The 21,829-nt window shown below is 57.3% G+C and overlaps 1 protein-coding gene across 7 annotated transcripts in view; it reads right to left on the reverse strand.

Moving 5' to 3' along the window:
• Positions 1-21,829, reverse strand: part of COL27A1 (collagen type XXVII alpha 1 chain) — a 140,577-nt gene that overhangs the window by 28,337 nt on the left and 90,411 nt on the right. For 6 of the 7 annotated variants that reach the window (XM_058694403.1, XM_058694406.1, XM_058694405.1 and 3 more), the window contains 11 exons: positions 18,195-18,248; positions 12,803-12,856; positions 12,243-12,287; positions 12,115-12,159; positions 11,800-11,853; positions 10,675-10,728; positions 9,727-9,780; positions 8,846-8,926; positions 8,406-8,459; positions 6,442-6,495; positions 2,160-2,267 (listed from right to left, as the gene is read on the reverse strand). In XM_058694403.1, the coding sequence (XP_058550386.1) occupies positions 2,160-2,267; positions 6,442-6,495; positions 8,406-8,459; positions 8,846-8,926; positions 9,727-9,780; positions 10,675-10,728; positions 11,800-11,853; positions 12,115-12,159; positions 12,243-12,287; positions 12,803-12,856; positions 18,195-18,248 (657 nt within the window). The remainder of the gene's footprint in view (positions 1-2,159; positions 2,268-6,441; positions 6,496-8,405; positions 8,460-8,845; positions 8,927-9,726; positions 9,781-10,674; positions 10,729-11,799; positions 11,854-12,114; positions 12,160-12,242; positions 12,288-12,802; positions 12,857-18,194; positions 18,249-21,829) is intronic. The other variant, XM_058694408.1, reaches the window with a different exon arrangement.

A 21,829-nucleotide genomic window follows, 5' to 3' on the forward strand; every position in this document is an offset into this window, starting at 1 on the left:
CTCATAAAATTCTATTTTTAAATACTCCACTGTTTCCTGGCCAGAGTGGGAGATACTTGTCCCGCAGCCCTGATGCCAAAGAGACTCAAATACAAGCCTCTCACCACCTCCGTCACCCAGCACGCACTCAGTCTGGTCCCAGTGAACCTCTCTCCAGCTCCAGTATATGAAAATTGGTAGAGACAGCAAAATATGGACAGGAACGCTGCTACCACCACCAGCACCACCACCGTCTGTCCCCATCACTGTGGCCACTGTCACCACCACTGCCACTGCTGCCACTGCCATCGCCATCACCAATATCGCCACCATCCTCACCATCTCCACCATCATCACCATCTCCACCATCATCCTCACCATCATCACCATCCTCACCATCTCCACCATCATCACCACCATCACCACCTCCACCATCACCATCATCATTACCACCATCATCCTTACCATCATCACCATCCTCACCATCTCCGCCATCATCATCATTACCATCATCCTCACCATCTCCACCATCATCACCATCTCTACCATCATCACCACCATCACCACCATCATCCTTACCATCTCCACCATCATCACCATCTCCACCATCATCACCACCATCATCCTCACCATCATCACCATCCTCACCATCTCCACCATCATCATTACCACCATCATCATCACCATCACCACCATCATCACCATCTCTACCATCATCACCACCATCACCATCTCCACCATCACCATCATCATTACCACCATCATCCTCACCATCTCCACCATCATCACCATCTCCACCATCATCATCACCATCACCACCATCATCACCATCTCTACCATCATCACCACCATCACCATCTCCACCATCACCATCATCATTACCACCATCATCCTCACCATCTCCACCATCATCACCATCTCCACCATCATCATCACCATCACCACCATCATCCTTACCATCTCCACCATCATCACCACCACCACCATCATCACCATCTCCACCATCTCCACCATCACCATCATCATTACCACCATCATCCTCACCATCTCCACCATCATCACCATATCCACCATCATCATCACCATCACCACCATCATCCTTACCATCTCCACCATCATCACCACCACCACCACCATCACCACCTCCACCATCACCACCTCCACCATCACCATCATCATTACCACCATCATCCTCACCATCATCACCATCCTCACCATCTCCACCATCACCACCTCCACCATCACCACCTCCACCATCACCATCATCACCACCACCACCATCATCACCATCTCCACCATCTCCAATCTCTACCACCATCACCACCACCACCATCATCACCATCTCCGCCATCATCACCATCACCACCATCACCAATACCATCACCACTGTGACCATCATCAACACCTGCACCCAACCGTCAATATACTACCACTATCATGACCACAACCAGCAGCTTCCAACCATTTCCTCTTCCAAATTCTTAAAGATGATATCTATTTTCTGGCACATAATATAAAGCACTTTCTTTTCCAAAGTTTCATTGACTCTTTAAATAAGAAGGCCAAGGCTCACAGAGAGGCAGCAGTGATCTGCCTAAGGTCACCCAGATAGCAGGTGCTCGAGCCAGAACTTGACCTTTGGACTCTAGACCCAGGGCTATTTCTGCCACATGTCACTGCCCATCCCACAACCACGATACTCAGAAGTTTGCTAAGAAAGAGCCTCTGGAATGTTGGAGCCTAAAGGGATCTCGGCACGCATTCCTTCCAAATCCATACCAAGCACGTGACCCAGAGAGGGTGATGGCAAGTGAAGAGTCACACAGCAAGCTCCTAGTGGAGAATCTTGGCTGATGCCCCTCCTGCTGAATCCTCCCTGCTAAATCCAGTGTGGCTGAATGTGGGACAAGGCCCGCAGGGCCGGACTTGTGGAGGGTGTGGAAGCCAGACTGAAGAGTGTGAGGTGCCAGTCTGAGGGCTGGCCATGGGAGGGCTAGGCCAGGGAGGGACATGGTCAGCTTGGTTCTCTGGGAAGCTCCCAGGTGGAGGAAGGATACAGGGGAAGGCCTTCAAGGGACTGCTATCAAAAGGCCTCCCCTCCTGTCCAACTGCCTGAGCAGGCTCGAGTTGTGTCCCCCCCCAGAAGCCCCAGGTGCTGGCATGCAGTCACACATACTCACCCGGACGCCAGTGATGCCAGGGGGCCCGGGGGGCCCATCCTCGCCCTTCAGTCCCTCCTGACCCTTGTCACCACGTTCACCATCAGGCCCGGGGTCACCCCTGTCCCCCTAGGTTGAAGGGGAATGGGGAGGGGAGAGAGAGAGAGAGAAGATATTAGTCACTAAGCCCAACAGAAGCGCTAAACCTCAGGGCTCCATTCGGATGTCCACAGCCAAGCAGCCCTTGGGTTCCCCTGATTGTTCCCGGAGCCACCAAAAGGGTCAGGTGGCATGGCCTGGCTGGCACAGGGAATACCCCTGCCATGGTGCCTGGGCCAGTGAGGAGGCAGCCCGGAGAGAACACAGAACCCTGACCACTCCCGCCCCAAGGAGTTCACAGGAAGGGGGTGGCTTTGGGAGCCTCGACTGTGTCTCCCCAGCAGGGACACACTGGGAGGACAAGAGTCTTAAGACGCTGAAGGACATTTTTAAAAAGGAAAACAGCTCACCCAATCCTGACCCTCAGAACTAGCTCCATTTTTCTGAGTTGCATTTTCAGCACTCGCTTACATGAAAACAGTTTACAGTAACAATAATAAGGAACAGGTCACAGTTTCCATTGTTAGTCCTGGGCTCGGACTGGTGGGACAGCTGTGGCAAAGCCATGAGGCTACTTAGCAGTCCAGTCTATGCAGCTTTAAAGGCATAACCCAACTGCACTGCACGGTTCCATCTCCTTTGCTTTGTGTTTTTGCTGTCTGACTCTACCGTGAGCACCGTCTCCCATCGCTGACTGCTCGGCCCTCACTCTCGCCGGCTGCAGAGCACGGCCTGCGTCCAGGGGACGACAGTTAGCACTCGCATGGCACTTGTCCAGGATCTGTGCCAGGCCAGGGCCCCGCGGGCAGAGCAGGTGTGAGGGGTGCAGCACAGGCCGTGGCCACAGAGGAGCAGGGTGGTGCCTGTCAGAAGGCCACCCCCATCACGGCTGGCAGGCCCGGCGGAGGCTCGTGGCCAGTCTGCAAGGGGCTGAGCTGGGACTGTGCAGAGAGACCGTGGGAAAGGGTATGAAGTCACGGACAGGAGGGTGGGGGAGCAGGCTTGGAGAAGGGGAGTGTATCTTGGCCAGCTCTGCTCTCCAGCACCACACTTCGCAGGGAACACTGATAAACTGGTGTGGGTCCGGGAGAAAGATCAGGGTGCAGAGGGCACGAACCCGGAGACTGGGAACAGGTCTGCTGAGAGCGTATCCTTCAGGTTGGACCTACTGGGGCCCGGGGCCTGGGCTCTGGGCAGAGGAGGCTGGTACAGGGGCCTGTTGGGGAAATTTCTAGCCCAGCTGAGGGGGGGGGGGTACTTCCCAATGGGGAGGAGTCCAGAGATGAATGGCATGGATAAGGGAGGGAGGCTCCAAGCTGAGGTGTGGGCCAGTGCAGAGCAGATCTGGGCACCAGGAGAGGGCTGGACAGGTTGGTTTCTGAGATCCCTGCCCACTGAGGTTCTCAGGCTCCAAGCCAAGCCCAGCATAGAGATGGGGCGCTTCCCAGATGACTCCTGCAGACTCCAGCCCCAGGGCTCCCCTTCTGGCTTGTCATCTCTGGCCACCTGCTCTCCTAGCTTTCTGAGGCAGACAGCCTGTTCCAGGTGGCCAGGCTTGTTTACAGAGAGGGGCCTCAACCTGAGTCCTACAGGGGCTCTGGCTCCAGGGACTACCCAGAGCCCCACATCCCAGGCTCCCACACAGCAAGGGTGGTGTCCTGGTAGACCCCCTACAGAATGGGTCTGGGGGGTCCTGGAGAATCCTAGAGTCCTAGGACATCCGCCAATGCTCAGAAGAGCCTTACAAGATGTCTAACTCAACCTTCTTGATTTACACATGGGGAAACTGAGGCCCAGAGGAGACTTCCCATTAGCACATGTGAGTCAGTGGCAGAGCACGGGTGAGACCCTAGGGTTCTGGTTCTTTCCAATTCCAAGGTTCTCTGCGCAGGGGACAATACTTCCCTCCCCCCTGGGGTTATGTTGCTTAAATTCAAATCTTGCTGCTACCTCTCAACAGCGGTGTGACCCGGGGCAAGTTTCCTCATTTGTTAATTTTTTTTTAACGTTTATTCATTTTTGATAGAGAGAGACAGAGTGCGAGCAGGGGAGGGCCAGAGAGAGAGGGAGACACAGAATCGGAAGCAGGCTCCAGGCTCCCAGCTGTCAGCCCAGAGCCAGATGCGGGGTTTGAACCCACGAACCGTGAGATCATGACCCAGTCTGAATTCGGACGCTTAACCGGCTGAGCCACCCAGGCGCCCCAAGTTTCCCCACTTGTAAAATAAGCAGCAAAGGGTCACTATGAGGATTGAAAGAGCTAATCCACGCGAGTAGCTCAGCAAGGTGTCTGGTGCGTGCGTGCTGGATAAAGGTTAGCTCTACTAGGAGGCATCACCACCACCATCTGCTGGTCAGCAAACTCAAAAGAGATAATCAGCGTAAAAGCGCTCTATATAAACTATTGAGTGCTGTGCGTGTCCGAGAGGTTAGTTTCACCACGAAGGTGATTCTTAGACAAACACCATAAAGACACCAGATGGTCTCCTGGGATTCGTGTGAGGACCAGGGAAGATACTGTGCACCTGAGCAACTACTCGGGCCCAAGGTCTACGCTAGAACTGGCTTTGAAAGGGAGTGAAAGAGGAAGAAGCCAGGACCAGGAGCCGAGATAAGAGCAGAAAAGACTGTGTGAGGCACCCACCCCTCCAAGCCCCCACTCTCCTCCCACCTCAGCACGATCCCAAGGAGAAGAAAGGTGGCTGTCCAGAAGTGGGAGAGGCCCTCGCATTGTGCCTCAGTTTGCTCATCTGTCAAGTGGGTGGGTGACGAATCTAGCCCCCAGGGTACCTGGGAGGACTGAATGGGTTCACTCATGTAAAGTTGGTGCAAGCACATGGTGAGTACACAGAGCATCTCAGCCAGAATGTTCCTCAGTGTCCCCGCAGTTCAAGCGGACATTTGGCAAAGGGTGTGGAGGGGCTCTCAGGTGGCTCCGGTCTCCCCGGCCAGGGCCTGGCTGTATCCTAGGATGCAGCCGCGTTGGAGAGGAGAGAAGGCTGCCGGATGGCAGACAGGGGGCGCTCTCAGCCTTGCGAGAAAAACCAGAGGCAGAAGCAGAGCCAGCCAGGGGCCACATCATCGTCATCGAGGTTTCCTGGTAGATGGGGAGGCCCGGGACCCAGGGCAATGACGGGGACAGGGCAGTGGGAGTCGAGGTCTGGAGATGGGCTGCTTATGCGAGGTCACATGAGAGTAAATGGCTGACAAAGGGCAGCCTGGGATGTGACACTTGGGACCCTGGGCTGGGGAGCTGAGTCACAGTGTGACAGATCAGCCCTGGGAAAAGCCCACCTCCTATGCCAGGGCAGGGCCAGGGCTGGCAGCCAGGGACAGGCCTGGGCTACAGGTGGCGCTGGTAAGTCAGAGAGTGGCACCACCTGCCCCGGGGTTCAGGGGAGCCCTGGCACCTCCTGGCACCTCCTGAAAGTGCCAGCCTCTGTGGCTGACAGAGGAATCTCCGGGGTGCAGCAGGGCAGACTTAGGCCTATACACTTTGGTGCCAGTGAACCCTGGGTTTGAGTTTTGGATTCTCCACTCGGCCACAGACTCTGGATGAGTGTGCCTCTGCCTCCTTCTGAGCCTCAGTCTCTTCACCTTTAGATTGGGCGCATGGTGCAAAGAGGTAGCTGAGGCTTGGGTCTTGGCTGTGCGTCCTTGGGCAAGTTGCTTAACCTCTCTGAACCTCGGTTTCCTCATTTAAAGACAGAACTGATCCCGGACCATTAACTGAGGTGTGACACGACACGAAGGGCTTAGTATAGTACCTGATACATATGTGACTAGTCCGCCACAAATAGTGGCTTACAGGTCATGGGTGGCGATTCTGATTTTCCTGATCTTTTAAGATGTTTGGAAGATCCCAGATATCAAAGCTGCTGGCCCTGGGCTGGGCACGGAGCAGGTGCTCAGGTACTACCCTTAACCAAGAGAAGCTGTTGTTTTGAGGAGAAGGGCTGCAGCGAGCAGCGGAAGGTGGGGAGGGTTCCTAGGCCCCCGTCCAAGCGGGACAGGAGGCTGCTGCGGTGCTGGACAGCGCTGCCTTCAATAGGAGCCAGAGGTCTGCTCTCAGAGCTTTATGGGAACACAGTGCTTCTGAGAGAAAACTTAGGTCTGGGATGGGAGGGTAGTGGGGGGCAGAGGTAGAAGGCACTTCCAGAACACCTCCCCCCCTCCCCAGACCCTACAGCAGAAGGACGCTTACCTTCAGCCCATCGGGCCCTGCAGGGCCACCGTCACCCTCAAGGCCCGGCTCTCCCTGCAAAGGGTGGTGGGGAAAGAAGAGGAGACATTACCGGGGTGGGGGGGCCCATGTGCTTTTACTTCCTCCCCCTCCCTGGGGCAGGACCCCAACCCTGTCTCCGGGAAGTAGGGCCCTGGCATGCCTGGCACAGAGCAGGTGCCCGGTAAACGGTGGCTGAATTAGTGAGCAAGCAGGGGGGTTGAGGCACCCTCTTCAGAAAGGAGGAGCAGCCTCCAAGCCACGGCCTGCTCTATCTGCAGGGTTGGTCAGGTGGGGGCAACAGGAGGTCCTGAGTTGCAGTGTCCAAGTTGGCTGGCCGGACTCGGAGGCGGTGCTTGCCCAGGGCTTCGAGAAAGGCTTCGATGCCACACGGACCTCAGTGCCCCAAATAGGCTTCCCATTCATCGGCAGCGTGACCACGAGCAAACTACCTAGCCCCCCACGGGCACCTGTCTTCTCCCCTGAAAATTGGGCTGATACCCCTTCCTTTAAGGGCTCCTGTAAGGCACAGTATGAGCACCCCACAAACGGCAGCCACTAGGTATGTTATTTCTGGAACTGGAGTGAGCTCTCATGGAACTCCTCGGTGGAATCCCATTTCTCAGATGAGGACAGCGAGGCCAAACTTAAGACTTTTTTTCTTTTTGCCAGCAAGTCTGGAAAGGATACCAAGCCCCGGAATCCCCATCTGGCCCTCGGCTAGATTCTCTGCTTGCAGTCCCAGCTCCAGAGATGCCCCTGGACTTTTCAGTTCTCCAAACGGCTGTCGCAGGTGTTTGGGTCTCTCTTTGCTTTCAGAGCTCAGCTGTTCAGCACCATCTGAGGAGCCTCAGAAGTCGTCAGATGCAGGGATGGCAAAGGCGTGACAGGCGCACAGACTAATGGATTCACCAGGACGTGGCCCCATGAGGACAAGGCCTCCGGTCACTCACTGCTCTGTTCCCAGTGCTCTGAGAGATGTGCCTGGCACGCAGTGGGGCTCAAGTAAGTGCTCGTCATTCTCTTCCCTACTGCGCCTACGTGGAGCCTCGGGATCCTTCTCAACATGGCACTCCCAGAAAACCGCACTGATCAGTCTTCGTTGACACACAAGTGCTGCCATCTCACGGCTTCAGGCTCCACACTCATCGTCTCCCGCCCCGTGGTCTTTCTCGCTCTTTCTATGTCCTAACTCAATTTGTGGAGCCTCTGTTAACTCAGGGCAGCAGGGAGCAAGAGGCAATGGAAAAACAGGAAAGGTGAGAAATGAGGGGGGGGGGGGGGCTTGGGCTGGGCCTGGTGTCCCCACAAACTGAGGCCCACACTAACTCCCCCTCCCTGCCGGACTCCACATTCTGCAGCCATCAGGTGCTAGAGGATGCCTGCTTTGTACCCCTCCTGGTACCCCAGGCCACATTCAGGCAGAGACCTTATAAACTGGGCACAGAGCATAGAGAGGTAGACAGAGAGGCATCCCAATGCTTCACAGAGAAAGAAAAGCTTTGTGGGTTTCTTCCAGAAAAGGGGAAGATCACCTTCCATGGAACAGTTTTCAGGGATGAAAAACAGGTGTTTTTCAGTAAAAGTGCTTGCAGGTCAGTAAGTTTGGGGGCCCTGGATGAATCCAAAAGGAACCAGTTTCTTGGCTGCAGGCCTTCTCAGAGCCTTGAAAATGCTACTGCTGATATGTAAGAGGGAACACGGAGCATGCAGTGAGTCTCAGACGCTTTGACCGCTTTGACCACTTTGACCACAGAACCCTTTTCTTCGAAGAGTGCCTCTACAGGGTGGAAATGCTGGCCCACCAAGAGAGATAGATGGGATGAGGCTGAAGGGATGCAGGGTCTCCTTCTCCCTGAGGCTCGGGGAGGTTGGGTGAAGCCCTTCCCCCCACCCAAGCGCCCCTCAGGTGGCTTTCCAGGGAGAATGAATTTGCTTCGACTTACCCGCTGCCCAATGAGGCCCTGCTCCCCAGGGGTGCCCAGAGGCCCAAGGTCACCCTAGGAGAAGCCAAACACAAGTCCATGGGGGTGGGTGGGGCCAGTCCCAGCCCTGACTTCACCCTCCAGTTCTCACCAGCTCGGATTTGGGTGGGGAGCTGGGGAAGCACCTTCTTCGAAGGACCAAAGCGAAATTGTAAAATGCCAACCAGAGCCTCCGCTCCACGGTTGCCCTGGCCACGTCAGGACAGCCACGGCCACCACCACCATCAGGCTCACGTGGACACGGCACTGTTCTAACTGCCTTTTTATTTCCCATGTGATCCCTCACCGCGACCCTGCCAGGAAAGGTGTCTTCTTTTTCGGAGGAAGACACTGCCGACCGTGGGGTGACAGAACTAGCCCGAGCCCATGAGGCTAATAAGTGACAGATTCAGGATCCAAACCTGGGTAGTTAGGCTCCAGGGAGGATCGGATGCAGGGACGGTAACTCTGTGGCTGCCCACCTTCTTTGCTCCCCTGAGAGCCTTGGAGAGAAACCCAAAGGAGGAAGAGGCCCTACATGAGCCAGAATAATGTCCCCCGCCCCCCAGAAGATGACCGTGTGGGGATGTGCACACTAGTCTCCCTCCGTGCTGATGCCCGAAGGGCCCAAGGAGGAGGGGCTCTGAGCCCCCAGCCCTGCCCCCACCAGAAGGATCCCATTTCTGTCTGTTTTATATACGGGGTGGTTTTCTGCATTGTTCGCGCAAAGGATTCTGGCACTAAGTCAACAACCAAAGTCCCAAGCCTGGTCCAACTCCCTCCGAATGGCAGGGAGGCTCAGGCACGGACAGGGAGGGGGTGTCTGCCTCTCCTCCCACAGACGCTCGTGGGCTCCCCCAGGCCCTGCCTAACAAGGCCCTCAGGCTGTCAGCATCACTCATCAGCCCCGGGGCCTGCGTAGGGAGCCGCATCCTCTCCCACAGCAGAGAGGGGAGAGGGCCCTCCCCAGAGCCCGGGTATCAATGGGCACCTGTTTCCCGGCAGGTAATGAGGGGCACGGGTGCTGAGATACAAATGGTATCGTGGGAGGCCAGGAGGTGCGGCTGCCCCAGCATGGGGCGGGTGCCAGAGAAAACACCACCGGGCAGGGGGCAGGGGGTAGGGGCTCCCGGCCAGCTGGGCCCTCCACTGCGGCCATAGCCAGGACCCGCGCCCCGGCCAGGAGCACAGAGAACTCATTATCCCGGCACAAGAAAGGCCCGTTTCTCTTCCGTGGGGAGGACGTGGCCGCCAGCTGGGCGCTGGTTTCAACAAGTCACTTTTCTCTTTCATCCTGCCTTACCTTCATCCCGGCTTCCCCAGGAAGGCCCGGCTCTCCTACTGCACCGGGAGGCCCCTGCAAAAAAATGCCATTGGTCCCTCCTACAGCAAGGGCTGGCCTCTGATTGTAAGGGAGGAGATAACTTAAGCAGGCCCAGAGAGGGCAAGGAACGTGCCTGAGGTCACACAGCATGAGACACAGAGTTGGGAGCAGGCTGCAGCCTTCTCGGAGCTGGGAGCTGGGATCCTAGTGAGGGTGGTGGTTGGGCCCAGGGTGCTGAGCCTCGGGGCTCCCCTGAGGCTGCTGGAGCCCTCTCCTTCCCCACGAGTGTGGTTTACCACATTAGGAGCCCCTTGGCAAGCACAGGGAGGAAAATTTCAGGATTCATATAACAACAGGGGAAGAAGCCAATAAAGGCTGTGTTCAGGGCTGACTGATCCCAGTCCTTCCCTCCAAAGCTGGGCCGGGATGACTAAGGTGGGGAGGGGTCTGAGTTACCATCATGGGCATGGCCACCGCCCCTGCACGAACCCAATGCCGTGGTTCAGTTTTCTCTGGATAAGGCAGAGGTGTCTGAGGCCCCATGGGAGCCCCCTGCTGCATGGCCTCAAGAGGGCTCTCTCTGCAGTCAAACCTCGGTGCCGAGGTGAAGTCCCAGCAGGGGTGGGGTGCGGCATCGTTGTTTTCCCCGTGCCACAGAAGAGGCACTGCCAACCCCCATGAGGGCCCTGGGACCCCTGCAGGCCAGGCACACAGCAGTCCCTGGGACAAGGAGCCCAGCCCCTCCCCTTATGCCTAAGGCGGATCTGCCCTTCCTGCCAGGGTGTCTAACCTTCACTTTCTGTGGGACACAGGACATGACCATCTGCCTCCCAGGCCAGGCCAGGGACCCCCTGAGGAGGAGGGGTTCGAGGGGCTGATGTCTCCCCAGCAACGTCCTGGGACAAACAAGGGGCCCTGAGCACTCACCTGAGGTCCCATCTCTCCAGGAGGGCCAAGTGGTCCCTGGGGTCCCTGAGGGCCCTGGAAGACAGACAGACAACAACAGTTTCGAGACGGTAGCCTGGGCCCTCTGGAGGGGTGGATGAGGGAGAGGATCCATAGAATCTGGGACTCTGCGGCCCACGCCCCCCATAGCCTGTGTCTGCAGCTCCCCCCTCCCCATTGGTCTCCTGCCACCCCTCCATCACCTGCACTCTCTCCTGTTCCTCCCCCTCAAATTCAGAGGGCCCTCCCCTACTCAGAAACCTTCCAGCTCTCCAAGCAGACTTGCTCACTCCACTCCCTCTGTCTGGACACCCTCCCACCTGGGCCCCACCTCTAGAAACCCCCACCCCGCTCCTGCTCAATTCAGTGTTCAAAATGGCATCTCTTGGGCCTCAAGATGTGGGACTGTAGCATGGCTCTGGGGGGACAGAAGCCTCCTGTGCTCCCCCTGCCCCAGGCAGGGAACCCTCCTCCTGCGCCTCTCGAGACCATCCTCTCCTGTCCCTCCCCAGCAGTACAATTCCACTGCCTCCTCGTGGGGCACCCTGACACTTGGGCTGTTCTCCAAACCAATCCTTCCAGGGAGACCTCCTAAAGGGTCACCTCGGTTTCAAATCACTCACTGTCTCCTGTGGCCCTTGGGAGCAAGAGCAAGCTCTCCCCACGGCTTGAAGCGACCGGCCCCTGTGACCCCCTTCTCCCTGATGTCCGATGTCCAGACCCTACAGTTCCATCCTTCCCCACTTGGTGACCTCAAGTACTCTGTTCCCTCAGCTTTGGTCTGTGCTGAGCACTCTGTACACGTTACCGGTTCATTTTCATAACAGTATGGCAAGGTAAGGACAATTTATTCCCATTTCACTTGCAAGAAAACTAGGCTGGAGGACAAGAGTGCTTAGACTCAAGCCCAGAGCTCCTGAGCTCCCTGGTCAGCGCTCACTCTCTCTACCCTCCGAGGCCTGTCCCATCAGGGTAGCAGGGCCCTGGTACTGTCTCCCTCCAGCCTCCTTCTTATATGACCACATCCCACACTCCCAGAGGTGGCCCATCTGAGACCAGCCTGCCAGGGGGCAAAGAGGCAAAGGAGGGGGGCAAGAGGGCACTTACCGGTTCTCCTGGGAGGCCCTTGGTGCCCGGAGGGCCTGAGGGACCCGGGATGCCCTGCAGAGAGGGACAGAGGTGACTTAGTCCCTTCGCGGCTGTAAGCCTTCACCAGGTGTGATGGTCTGACCCCTACCCTCCACCAAGTGACAGATGGGGACACCGAGTCTCAGGGGAAAGAGGCAGGCTGGAGGGTCGTCCGTGTAGAGAGAGTGGGCAGCTAGAGCCTGTGGGGTTTCCACAGCAGGATGGGAATTTGGCTGATGTGGCTATAATCTCCCAGCAAAGCCCCACGGAATTTCCAGAACTGGTGTCACTTACCGGGAAGCCTCGCACTCCCAAGTGCCCTCGCTCACCGGCCGCACCCTGGAAACGCATTTGGGGTCATTAGAGGCACAGATCACAAAGCAGGGAGCGGGGAGGGGGCTGGCGGCCTTGGCCTGACGTACCTGTTGTCCGGGCTGGCCCGGTCTGCCCTGAGGTCCTGAAGGGCCCTGCCGAAACAGCGTGTGAAGGTGGGACAGGGTGCTGGGGAGTACCCCTCACGGACACAGGACCCACACCCCATGGCAGATGGAAGGAACCGGTGTAATCATCCACCCCTCTCTCCACCATGCAGGTGGGAAACTGAGGCCCAGTAAGGGGAGTGGCTCGCCATAGTCACCAGCTCCTCTGGAGAACCAGGGAGCCTTTGCTCCTGCTGGGAGTAGAAGCAATCTCGACTCTTGGGGGCCCTAGAGGGGGCCAGGGGCCCCCGGGGAAGGCACCAGAAGGTACCTGCATTCCTCCTCACTCCCTCAATCCCCTGGCTCCCTCTCGTTCACTGCTCTCTCTCCGTCGCCCCCCTGCTCAGACTCCAGGGCCAGGAGGAGCGGCCGTGAGCTCTCAGCCTCTCTCGGACTCCCTGCTGCCCACAGCGGCCTCATGCCAAGGAAGCTGTGAGCCTTGGTTCCGGAATTCCTGACCCAGCGTGGGAGGCATGAGCAAGGGCAGGCCACGGGGTTGGTACCTTGAGGCCCCTGGACCCCTGCTCCCCGGCTGGTCCATCTGGTCCTCGGGGGCCCTGGAATAGGAAAAAAGGACTAGCATGGTGGACAGCAGGGGTCTCCCTCGGGCCGGGAACCAGGAGGGCAGGGCTGCCCAGAGACTTGGGCCTTTCCCGGCACCAGCCTGGGGCTCCCTTCTCCTCCCACTGCCCGCACATCCCGAGCCTGAGGCTGGCCACCCGGGTGCGGTGTGCCGAGATGGCTCCACCTGGAGGGACTCCGCTAGAGGCCCCATCATTCTGGAATAGAGCCGGTGCTGCACAAATGACCCTGTTTAAAGAGACCTCGGAGGTCAGCCGGCCAACGCATTTCGTAGTTGTGGAGGCTGAGGGCAGAGCCGAGCCACGCGTGGCCCAGTCCCTCCAGTTGGGCCTTCAGGTTCGGCTGTTGCATGCACTGAGGCAGAAGCAGGTGTGTGGTCCGCAGTCCTTGGGGGCAAACCGAACCCTCAGGGAGGGTCTGAGTCTGCATGAGGCTGGGTGTCTGCAGCAGCCTCCTCCAGCCCGACGTGCAAGTCAATCCGGCCCTGCTCATGGAGGAAGAGCCGACATGTGGAGGGGGCAGGAGCGGGGCAGGGGTCAGGCCGCTGTTCCCTGGAGCCCCAGACAGGAATCTTATTCCTTCGAAAGCTAGGAAACCGCCTGGGGCGGGTGGAATGTGCTCCCTGCCCCCACTGCACAGATGCGAATACTGAGGCCCAGTCAAGGGCAGTGATTTGTCTCAGGTCCCTTAGCCCATCAGCAGGTGTATCTCCTCCAGGGTTCTACCTACTGGCCCATGTGACCCCCTTACAGGAACTCCCACAGAGACACAGATGGGATCTAGAAAAGGCCCCCATAGAGAACAGTGCGGTGTTTGTCCTGCAGAGGATCAGAGAGGTCATGCTGGGGAGACAAAGAGGGTCCTGTGCAGGAGGCTGGCCCACCCCGGACTGGGAGTGCGGGGGCCAGCCACAAAAGGAGGTGAGGGAACGTGTCTGGCTGGAGGGGGGGGATGAGGGATTGAAAATAGGACAGGAAGAAAGCATTTAAAAATTGAACAAGGAAATTTCGTTTTGTTTTTTTAAACATTTTATTTTTAAGTAATCTCTACGCCCGACATGGGGCTCAAACTCACAACCCCGAGATCAAGAGTTGTGTGCTCTACTGACTGAGCCCGTCAGGCACCCCAGAAATGTTCAATTAACAATTGAGCCAAAGAAAGCAACAATTCCTCTTATCAGCTACCTGGGGCTTCCAATGCATCATCTCCACACCAACGGCCTTAAATAGAGCCTCATGGGGGCGCCTGGGGGGCTCAGTCAGTTAAGCGTCCGACTTCAGCTCAGGTCATGATCTCACAGTTTGTGGGTTCGAGCCCCACGTCAGGCTCTGTGCTGACAGCTCGGAGCCTGCAGCCTGCTTCGGATTCGGTGCCTCCCTCTCTCACTCTGCCCCTCCCCTGTTCGTACTCTGCCTCTCTCTCAAAATTAAACATTAAAAAAACATAAATAGTGCCTCACAAACTGAATAAACCCAGGACAGGGGACGACGCCGAGCCTCAGTTATCTTGTCTCAGAAATGAGGCTGAGAATCTCTCCTTTAAGGTGGGAGATAACCCCCCCCCCCCCCCCGGCCTCTCATAAGTGCTCAGGAACAGCCGGATCTGCCAGAGGAGGTGGCAGGTTCGCCGAGGACAGGGACACAGAGGAGTGGCTTGGCAGATCCGGCCTCAGTCCCTTTCTCAGAGCAGGCAGCTCCAAGCACGCTACGAGAGCCAGCTGAGAGCTTTCAGAGACCCAGTACTGCACATTAGAGGCTGCGGGTGCTGGTTCTGGTTCTGTTGCTGGACTGCTGTGTGGCCCTGGGTAAGCCCCTTCCCCTCTCTGGGCCTCTGTCTCAGATGGACCCTGTCAGGCCGTGTGTCAGGCTTTCCGCCCCTGATTCACGAACAGGGGCCCGGTGGAGATAGAGGCACATTGAAGGGGGGACATCCCGAGCCACAGGAGCTGGGACAGAGGCTCAGCTGCTGGGTGGGCATCAGGGCCCTCCTGAGGGCTGGCTTCTGGCCCCTGGCCTCTGTCTCTAGCCGAGGCACAGACCTCCCTGGAAAGAGACAGCTCTGGGAGTGCAGTGGAGGCCCAGAGGTGTTGATGGCTTGGTCTGAATCACACAGCACCCTATTTGTCCTTGGAATCAAGGCCTTTCGGAGAGAACGGTTTTGAGATCTGTAATAACGGTAGTGAAACAGTGGTGGTGGTGAGGATACTCACAGCTCTCATCCTCGTTTTGCAGTAAGGAAACGGCCTATGGTCACGCTGCTGGTAAGCGGAGAAGCCAGACTCTGAACCTAACTCTGCCAGATGCCCATTTCTTTCCACCACTCCCTGTCATTGCTTCTCAGTGTGGGAGTGCGCTCCCCATCATGGGGGTGTGCAGGTCAGGGCCTGCAAGGAGCCTTGAAGGCCCGAGCAGGATGCTGGAGAAGACAACGTCTAAATTCCCTGTTAGCTGGGAGGTGGCGATGCCTTGGGAGCCCCCAGGGAGCTCGGGGAGAAGCTGGTGCTGCCTGGAGGGAGGAGGGGGCCCAGCCACCCTCCCCCCGACCCCGGCCCCCTAGGGCAGGGAGAAGAGCAGGATGGGCGCACAGTCTAGCTCTTGCTCTGGGCCACGCTGTAGCTCGTCCTGTGTCCTGAGGGCCCCCCAGTCCTGCTCGCTCCTTCTCCAAGTGAACACAGGCCAGCCAGCGCTGCTGGAGGCAGGCCTGGGTTTTCCATCAGAACCACATGTCTGTCCTCTTGTAGCCACTCCCCAGGAGGAAGCTTGCAGTCAGAGCCGGGGCTGCCCTTCGGGCAGTCCGGGACAGAAAATCTGGCCAATTGCAGCTCTTGTGACAAAGGGATGGACAGCCAGGAGGGAACGAACAGGCGCCCAGCGCCTCCCACACCACTGCCCTATCCGGTGCTCACCGCGCGCAAGGCGCCTGCAAAGGGATTTAATCCCAGGGCCCTCTGGAGAGGTTAGTTCTGTTTTGTTCACCCGTTTTGCAGAGGAAAGCTAGAGGCCCAGAGAGGAGTCAGTTGCCCAGGGCCAAAGAGGGAGAGCCAAGATTCGAGGAACTCTAAGCCCCATTCATGGGAGCAGAGTCTAATGTCAGGCACGTGAACCTCAGAATCCTCACGACTCCCTCAAAGTGGGTGGTGGAGGGAGACTGTGGAATCCCCCAGGTAACAAACAGGGATTTTAGACATCGTCTTTTCCAGCACCCTGTCCCAGAGCAGACCCTGACCTCCACATCCCCCTGTGACGGGGAGTTCACTCCCACACTGATAAAGAGTGACTGGCGGCCGTGGGAAAAATGGGCATCCAGCTGATGTGCGTTCATACTCCGGGTCCTTACAACTTCCTCCTCATGTCACCCACCAAGGCCTGAGGTTCCAGAACTGGTAACTGGGAAGGCTGGGACTTGCCCCTGTCTGACCCCGAGCCCCCGAGGCCTGTGGACCCAGACCCTGTCAGCAGTTCTACCAAGAGCCAAGGGCCTGAGGGCCCATCTTGTCCCTCCTGCACATGGGCAGAGATGCAGGCAGGGCCTTCTATGTTCCCCATGGCACATATGGGGAAACTGAGGCTCGGAGGGTGGCCAGGTCTTGCTAAGGTCACTCGGCAGGCCAGTGGCTTCGTGGAGGCCTGTCCAGAATTGAGCTCTTCTGCAGGCACAGTATGCGTCTCTCTAGGATCCCCCCCCCATCCTTCAGTTACCCCTCTGTGAAGTGGCCAATGGTGGACCATGAGGCCAGGGACTCAAGGGGCTGTTCCCACAGGTTTTGCATTCCTGCCAAACCCAGCAGGGGGGAGCAGCTCATGTTCCCGATGCTTCCCTCCCAGCCCTGGAGACTTTTGATGTGGTTTGGAGCCTGGGTTTCCTCAAGCAGGAGATACATTCTTCAAGCCACTGCTGGGAAGGGGAGGTAAAGCCAGCGGGGGGAAGCTGTGAGTTGAGGACCTTGAACCCTCCAGCTAATCTGGCTTTCTGGGGCAGGGGGTGACATGCTCAGGGTCAAGGTGGAACTGGCTGCCAGCAGGCCTGGGTCCACTTGCAGAGACCCAGGACATGGCACTGGGAGGGGCCCTGCTGGGCCAGAGGAATGCCTCTTAATCCCCCCTCTCCCTGGCTGACTGTTCAGGCCATCTGGTTTGGGGGAAAATTTAAAACCACTTGAAATTCAGCCAAGAGGAGACTGATCACAGATCCCCCGTATGGAGCTTGGATATCAGGCCTCGGCTGCCGTCTCTACCTGTGCCTTGGCGTTTCCCTCCTACAAGGCTGCCTGGCCCAGCACCCGGACACCAGTTGGGGGCAGAAAACCACTGCATCAGCCCTCCCTGCATGACTGAAAATGAGACTACGTTCAGTATGCCAAAGAGCCAGGTTCCCTGGGTCCCCATCCCAGCTCTGCCACTTTCTAACTGTGCAACCTGAGATGAGTGACTTAACCCCTCTGTGCCTCAGTTTCCTCATCTATAAAACAGAAATAAGAATAGCACCTTCTTTATAGAGTAGTGTTGAAGACTAAATGAGTGAAACATGTGACAGACAGTACCTGACACACAGTAAGTACTTTACCTTGGGTCACTGTGCTCAGGCCAGCCCTTGCTTAAAATCCCCTGTGGCTCCCCACTGCCCTTGGAAAGCAGCCCACAGGCTTTGCTGTGCTGTTCGCAGGCTTGGCACCTGCTAATTCTTCGTCTCATCCCTCTCGCCTGCCCCTCTGCTGAACCACTGGAGACCCCGAAGCATGCCACACCTTCTCTCACTTTAGGGCGGTCCGTTGCCCAGAACCTGGCATCAGCTCAGCTGTCTTCCTCTCCCGAAGCCTTCTCTGAAACCCTTTCCAGGCTCCCAAGCTGCCTGTGCATCATCACCATCAATGTGCCAATGACCCTACGCTATGTGCCAATGACCCTATACAATCTCTTTGACCTAATGGATTGAGCCACACGAGAGCAGGCAGGGGTCATGCCTGTCCCATTCTTTGTAGTGTCTACAGACCCTTCAACAGTGGCTAGCACAGAGTCAGTGCTAAATAAATGGCGGTTGAATGACCAACTAAATGAATGGATGGACAAACACAGGTACCACAGAGCTGGTCTGTACCCACTGGATGGCGAGGCCTGGAGCTCAGAAATGGGCTGGAAGAGATGGCTGGAAAGGGGGTCCCAGGCCAACACTCAGGCCCAGGATGAGCCTGGAACCCCGTGTGATGCCTGGAAACCACCAATCTCAGGGCTGGGCAGGGGGCAAGGACCAGGAGGGAGCCTCTCTGTCAGGTGGCCCCTGCCAGCATCAGCCCCCCGGGGACTGGGCCCTGCTTACCCGGCGTCCCTTTGCTCCCCTCATGCCTGGTGGACCTCGAGATCCTGGAGGACCCTGTGGGGAGGAGAAAGAGTTTGGAGAAGCCCCCTTTCCGGTAGCAAGGGGGCGAGAGGGAAGGCTAGGACCATAGGGGTGAAGCCTGGCCGCAGCCTTCAGACAGGCAGTGCTTGGGAGCGGCCCCTGGGCAGGCCCAGTGCCTCTGCACAGAAGGACGCAGCCCAGTGGGAAAAGCTGTCCCACTGGGAGAAGTGGCCCACAAGCCAAGCCGTAACCCTGAGCATGAGTCAATGCCCTAGGCTTGATGCGGTGGGGTGGGGGGGAGGGGGGTGCTTAACCTTTCCTGGGAGTCCAGGAGTAAGAAGAAGCCTCCCTGGATGGATGAGCCATTTTCTCCTGTATCTCAAAATCGACAACCAGAAGCTACCATGCCATGCCTGACCAAGGTTCTCCTCAAATGCCCATTCCCCCTTTTCTCTCTCCATCAGCAAGGAGACTATGGCAGCCCCGTGATCTGTCCCCCGCCCTGACCCCCACTATCAGTTGCAAGCTTTGACCAGGGCAGAAAGAGCCCTGGGGTAAGGACGGGGCAAGAACCAGACCGTAGCCCTGGGGTGAGGGAGGGGGAGGCAGGGAGAAGGGAACAGGGCCTGGCCCAGGGAAGCTGCCCGGTTATCTGGTTTGATGCAGGAATGACAAGAGACGCAAGGGAGAGACAGGGAGGGAGGGAAGGAAAACACAGGGTTGCCTTTGTTCTCCAGCACCTGGCACAGCGCAGACCCATGACAGGAACGTGGGGACCTGCTGAAGGACCCACCAACAACCTAACAACAGGCGAGGACAGAGGGTGGGGAGGAAGCAGGAAGGAGGAGGAGGAGGAGGCTGCCTCATTGCCTCATTTCTCCTCCGGGTTCCGGCCCGGGCTGCACACACCAAGCAGCGCCTTCACGCACAGCAGGCCAGCCGGACCCCTCCACGAGCCTCCCAGCTCAGCAGCGAGCCTCAGACGGGGCGTGCTCCTTCTACAAGGAAGAGGCAGCTTCAGCCCCCTGCAAATACCAGGGAGAGGCCCAGCTCCATTTGGGGCCTCAGGAAAAAGTTGCTGTTCCCGTTCGTCCCTCCCCACGGCCTTGAGGGGTACAGACCCTCCATCAGCTGCTGCCGAAGGGCTGATGTGAGGGGCTGGGTCCCAACTTGCCCCTTGTCAGCAGAGCAAGCGGGGTGAGGACCCAGGCTTGGCCCAATAAGAAAGCAGATCTGACTCCGGGATGGCAGGAGATGGGAAGATTGGGTGAGGACGAGCCATTTTACAGCAGGATCTTGGACCGCAGCAGGCATGCAATGCGTCACTGGGAAATTTCAGGAGCCAAGTCTTGACTCTGAGGCAGTAGAATAGAGGACTTAAAGGAGCAGACTGCTCCACCAGAGAGCCAGGTTCAAATCCCAGCCCTGCCACTTCCTAATCCTGTGACCTTGGCAAGTGATTTCCACCTTTTGGGCCTCTGTTTCATCATCTATAAATGGGGATAACAAGAATCCCTAGCTCCCGGAGTTGCTGGGAAGACAAAACGACATGGAAAGTCCCAGCAAAGGGTAGCTATCGGCTCTCTCGGTCGGGGGGGCGGGGGCAGTAACTCGAGGTTCTGGAACCTGTCCCCAGTCCCTCACATAATGAAGGTCCTGATCTGGGCTGACCTCGATGGGCCGTAGGAGGACATGGGTATTAATGTGATTGGAAAAGTGGGGAAATACTCATCAGATGTGAACGGTATCATCAGCAATGTCACCTTAACAGTAAGTCTTACTAATAATTGTGGTAATCACCGTATCTAATAAATAGTCAGTAATTCTTATTACTACCAGTCATCATGCACTTAGTATATGCAGATCATTTGCTGAGCATTACAGCATGCACTGTTACCACTTATTCCTCATAACAATCTCATCATGAAGGTAGTACGATGTTGGCTTACAGATGGGGAAACTGAGGCGCAGAGAAGATGTGACTATTGCCAACAATCACACAGCTAGAAAGTGGCCAGGATTTGACTCACATGTGTCTGATTCTGAAGTCAGATTTCTGGACCTCGGTGCTATGCCGCTTCCCAACAGCACTAGGGCAGCTGGCTGGCCGGGAAGGACCCCAAGAGATCCAGGTGACCCAGCCCCATATGCAGCAATGGCGAATCAATGGCAACCTTCGTGTCTGAAAGCAGCATGTGACTGATTTCACTCAGTCTGAGCCACCCCCGCCCCCCAGTACAGTTAGAAGCACTGAGGACACAGAGTGGGGAGGAGGTCTGCGGAGCCACAGAGGTAGAGGATTCAGAGGCCAGCACCTTCCCTCCATACGCTGGCTGGGACATCCCCTGTTTTCCCACCTCCCACTGGCCTTCCATGTTGCCTCAGCAACTCTGTTCCAGGCTCCTCCTCCCGCTGGACAGATAGGGAGCCTGAGGCCCAGAGAGGCTGAGGTCTAAGGGCAGAGGAGCTCTAACTTGCTGATGGACCCTAGCCTGGGCACCTCCCACACTGATGGTCCCCAGTCACTGTGTCTCTAGGAGCATCTGCTAGACCCTCGTACCTGGGTCCCGTGAACACTGGGGAGAGAGATGGGACAGCAGCCTTCTGGCTGGGTGGGCTAGGACCCTCAGACTGCAAGTTGGGATCCTCAGCCACCAACCAGGCCCTCCAGCCCCAGGCCAGAAGTGGTTTTGCCTCCTCCCCATTAACAGGGAAAGAAAGATATGCCATCAGGAGCCCAGAGTGCTGGCTCTCATCCCACCTCTGCACTATGAGTTTTCCACCTCACGAAAAGGATTGTAGGGGGGACACAGAGCCACCCGCTGCGTGGCACCTCAGTCTTGGGATTATGGTTACTTATGTGCCGGCTTCTGGTTCCCGGGGTAGTGCCTCCATATCCCTCCTCAGCACCCCCCTGAGGCCTGGCACACAGTAGGTGCTCAGTAAAGGTCTGTTAATGAGCGGGAGGCTATTTCTACTTGGCACCCCCACTAGACAGGATCTTAGAAGCAGATGTGTTTCATACCAGTCCTGCACCTTCGGGGTTGAGCAAAGGCCCAGCACATAGTAGGTGCACAGAAGAGTCTGGGAACCAAGCTGGCTTTGCCTCCCTAATTGGCACAGAGAACTGGTGTGTGCATGCTTCCCTCGGATTCAGGCCATCAAAGGCTCCCATTTCCTCCCTCATCAGACTCCAGGGAGTCCCTCAGCCTGGCCTTTGGAGGGACCTGGGCAGCCTGAACTCATCGTCCCCTGGCCCTGTCCCAGGATCTTGCCTGCGCTGGTCCCCGTCATCCCCCATACCCTTTCTACCTGCCTGAGCCCACCCCACCACCTCCCCAGAGTGGGCTCCCAGCTCTGAGCCCGAGCCTTGGCTGAAGTGAGAGCCCCTCCCAGCCTCCAGCCTCCGTCAGCAGAGACAGAGAGAACAGACACTCTGAGGGCTCAGAATGAGAGCCACCCCTCCCCACCCCCAACATCACCTTCAGGAGAGCAGATGGGGTCCCCTACTCTGACTACCCTGCCTCTCCCACTCCTCCCTGCCTCGGGGTCCTCAGGAATACCCCTGGCCCTCAATTATCACAAGCCCAGGCTCCCCGTGTCCTCACCTCCAT

Source organism: Neofelis nebulosa, chromosome 12, assembly GCF_028018385.1.
Source record: "Neofelis nebulosa isolate mNeoNeb1 chromosome 12, mNeoNeb1.pri, whole genome shotgun sequence".
NCBI classification, from domain to species: Eukaryota; Metazoa; Chordata; class Mammalia; order Carnivora; family Felidae; genus Neofelis; species Neofelis nebulosa.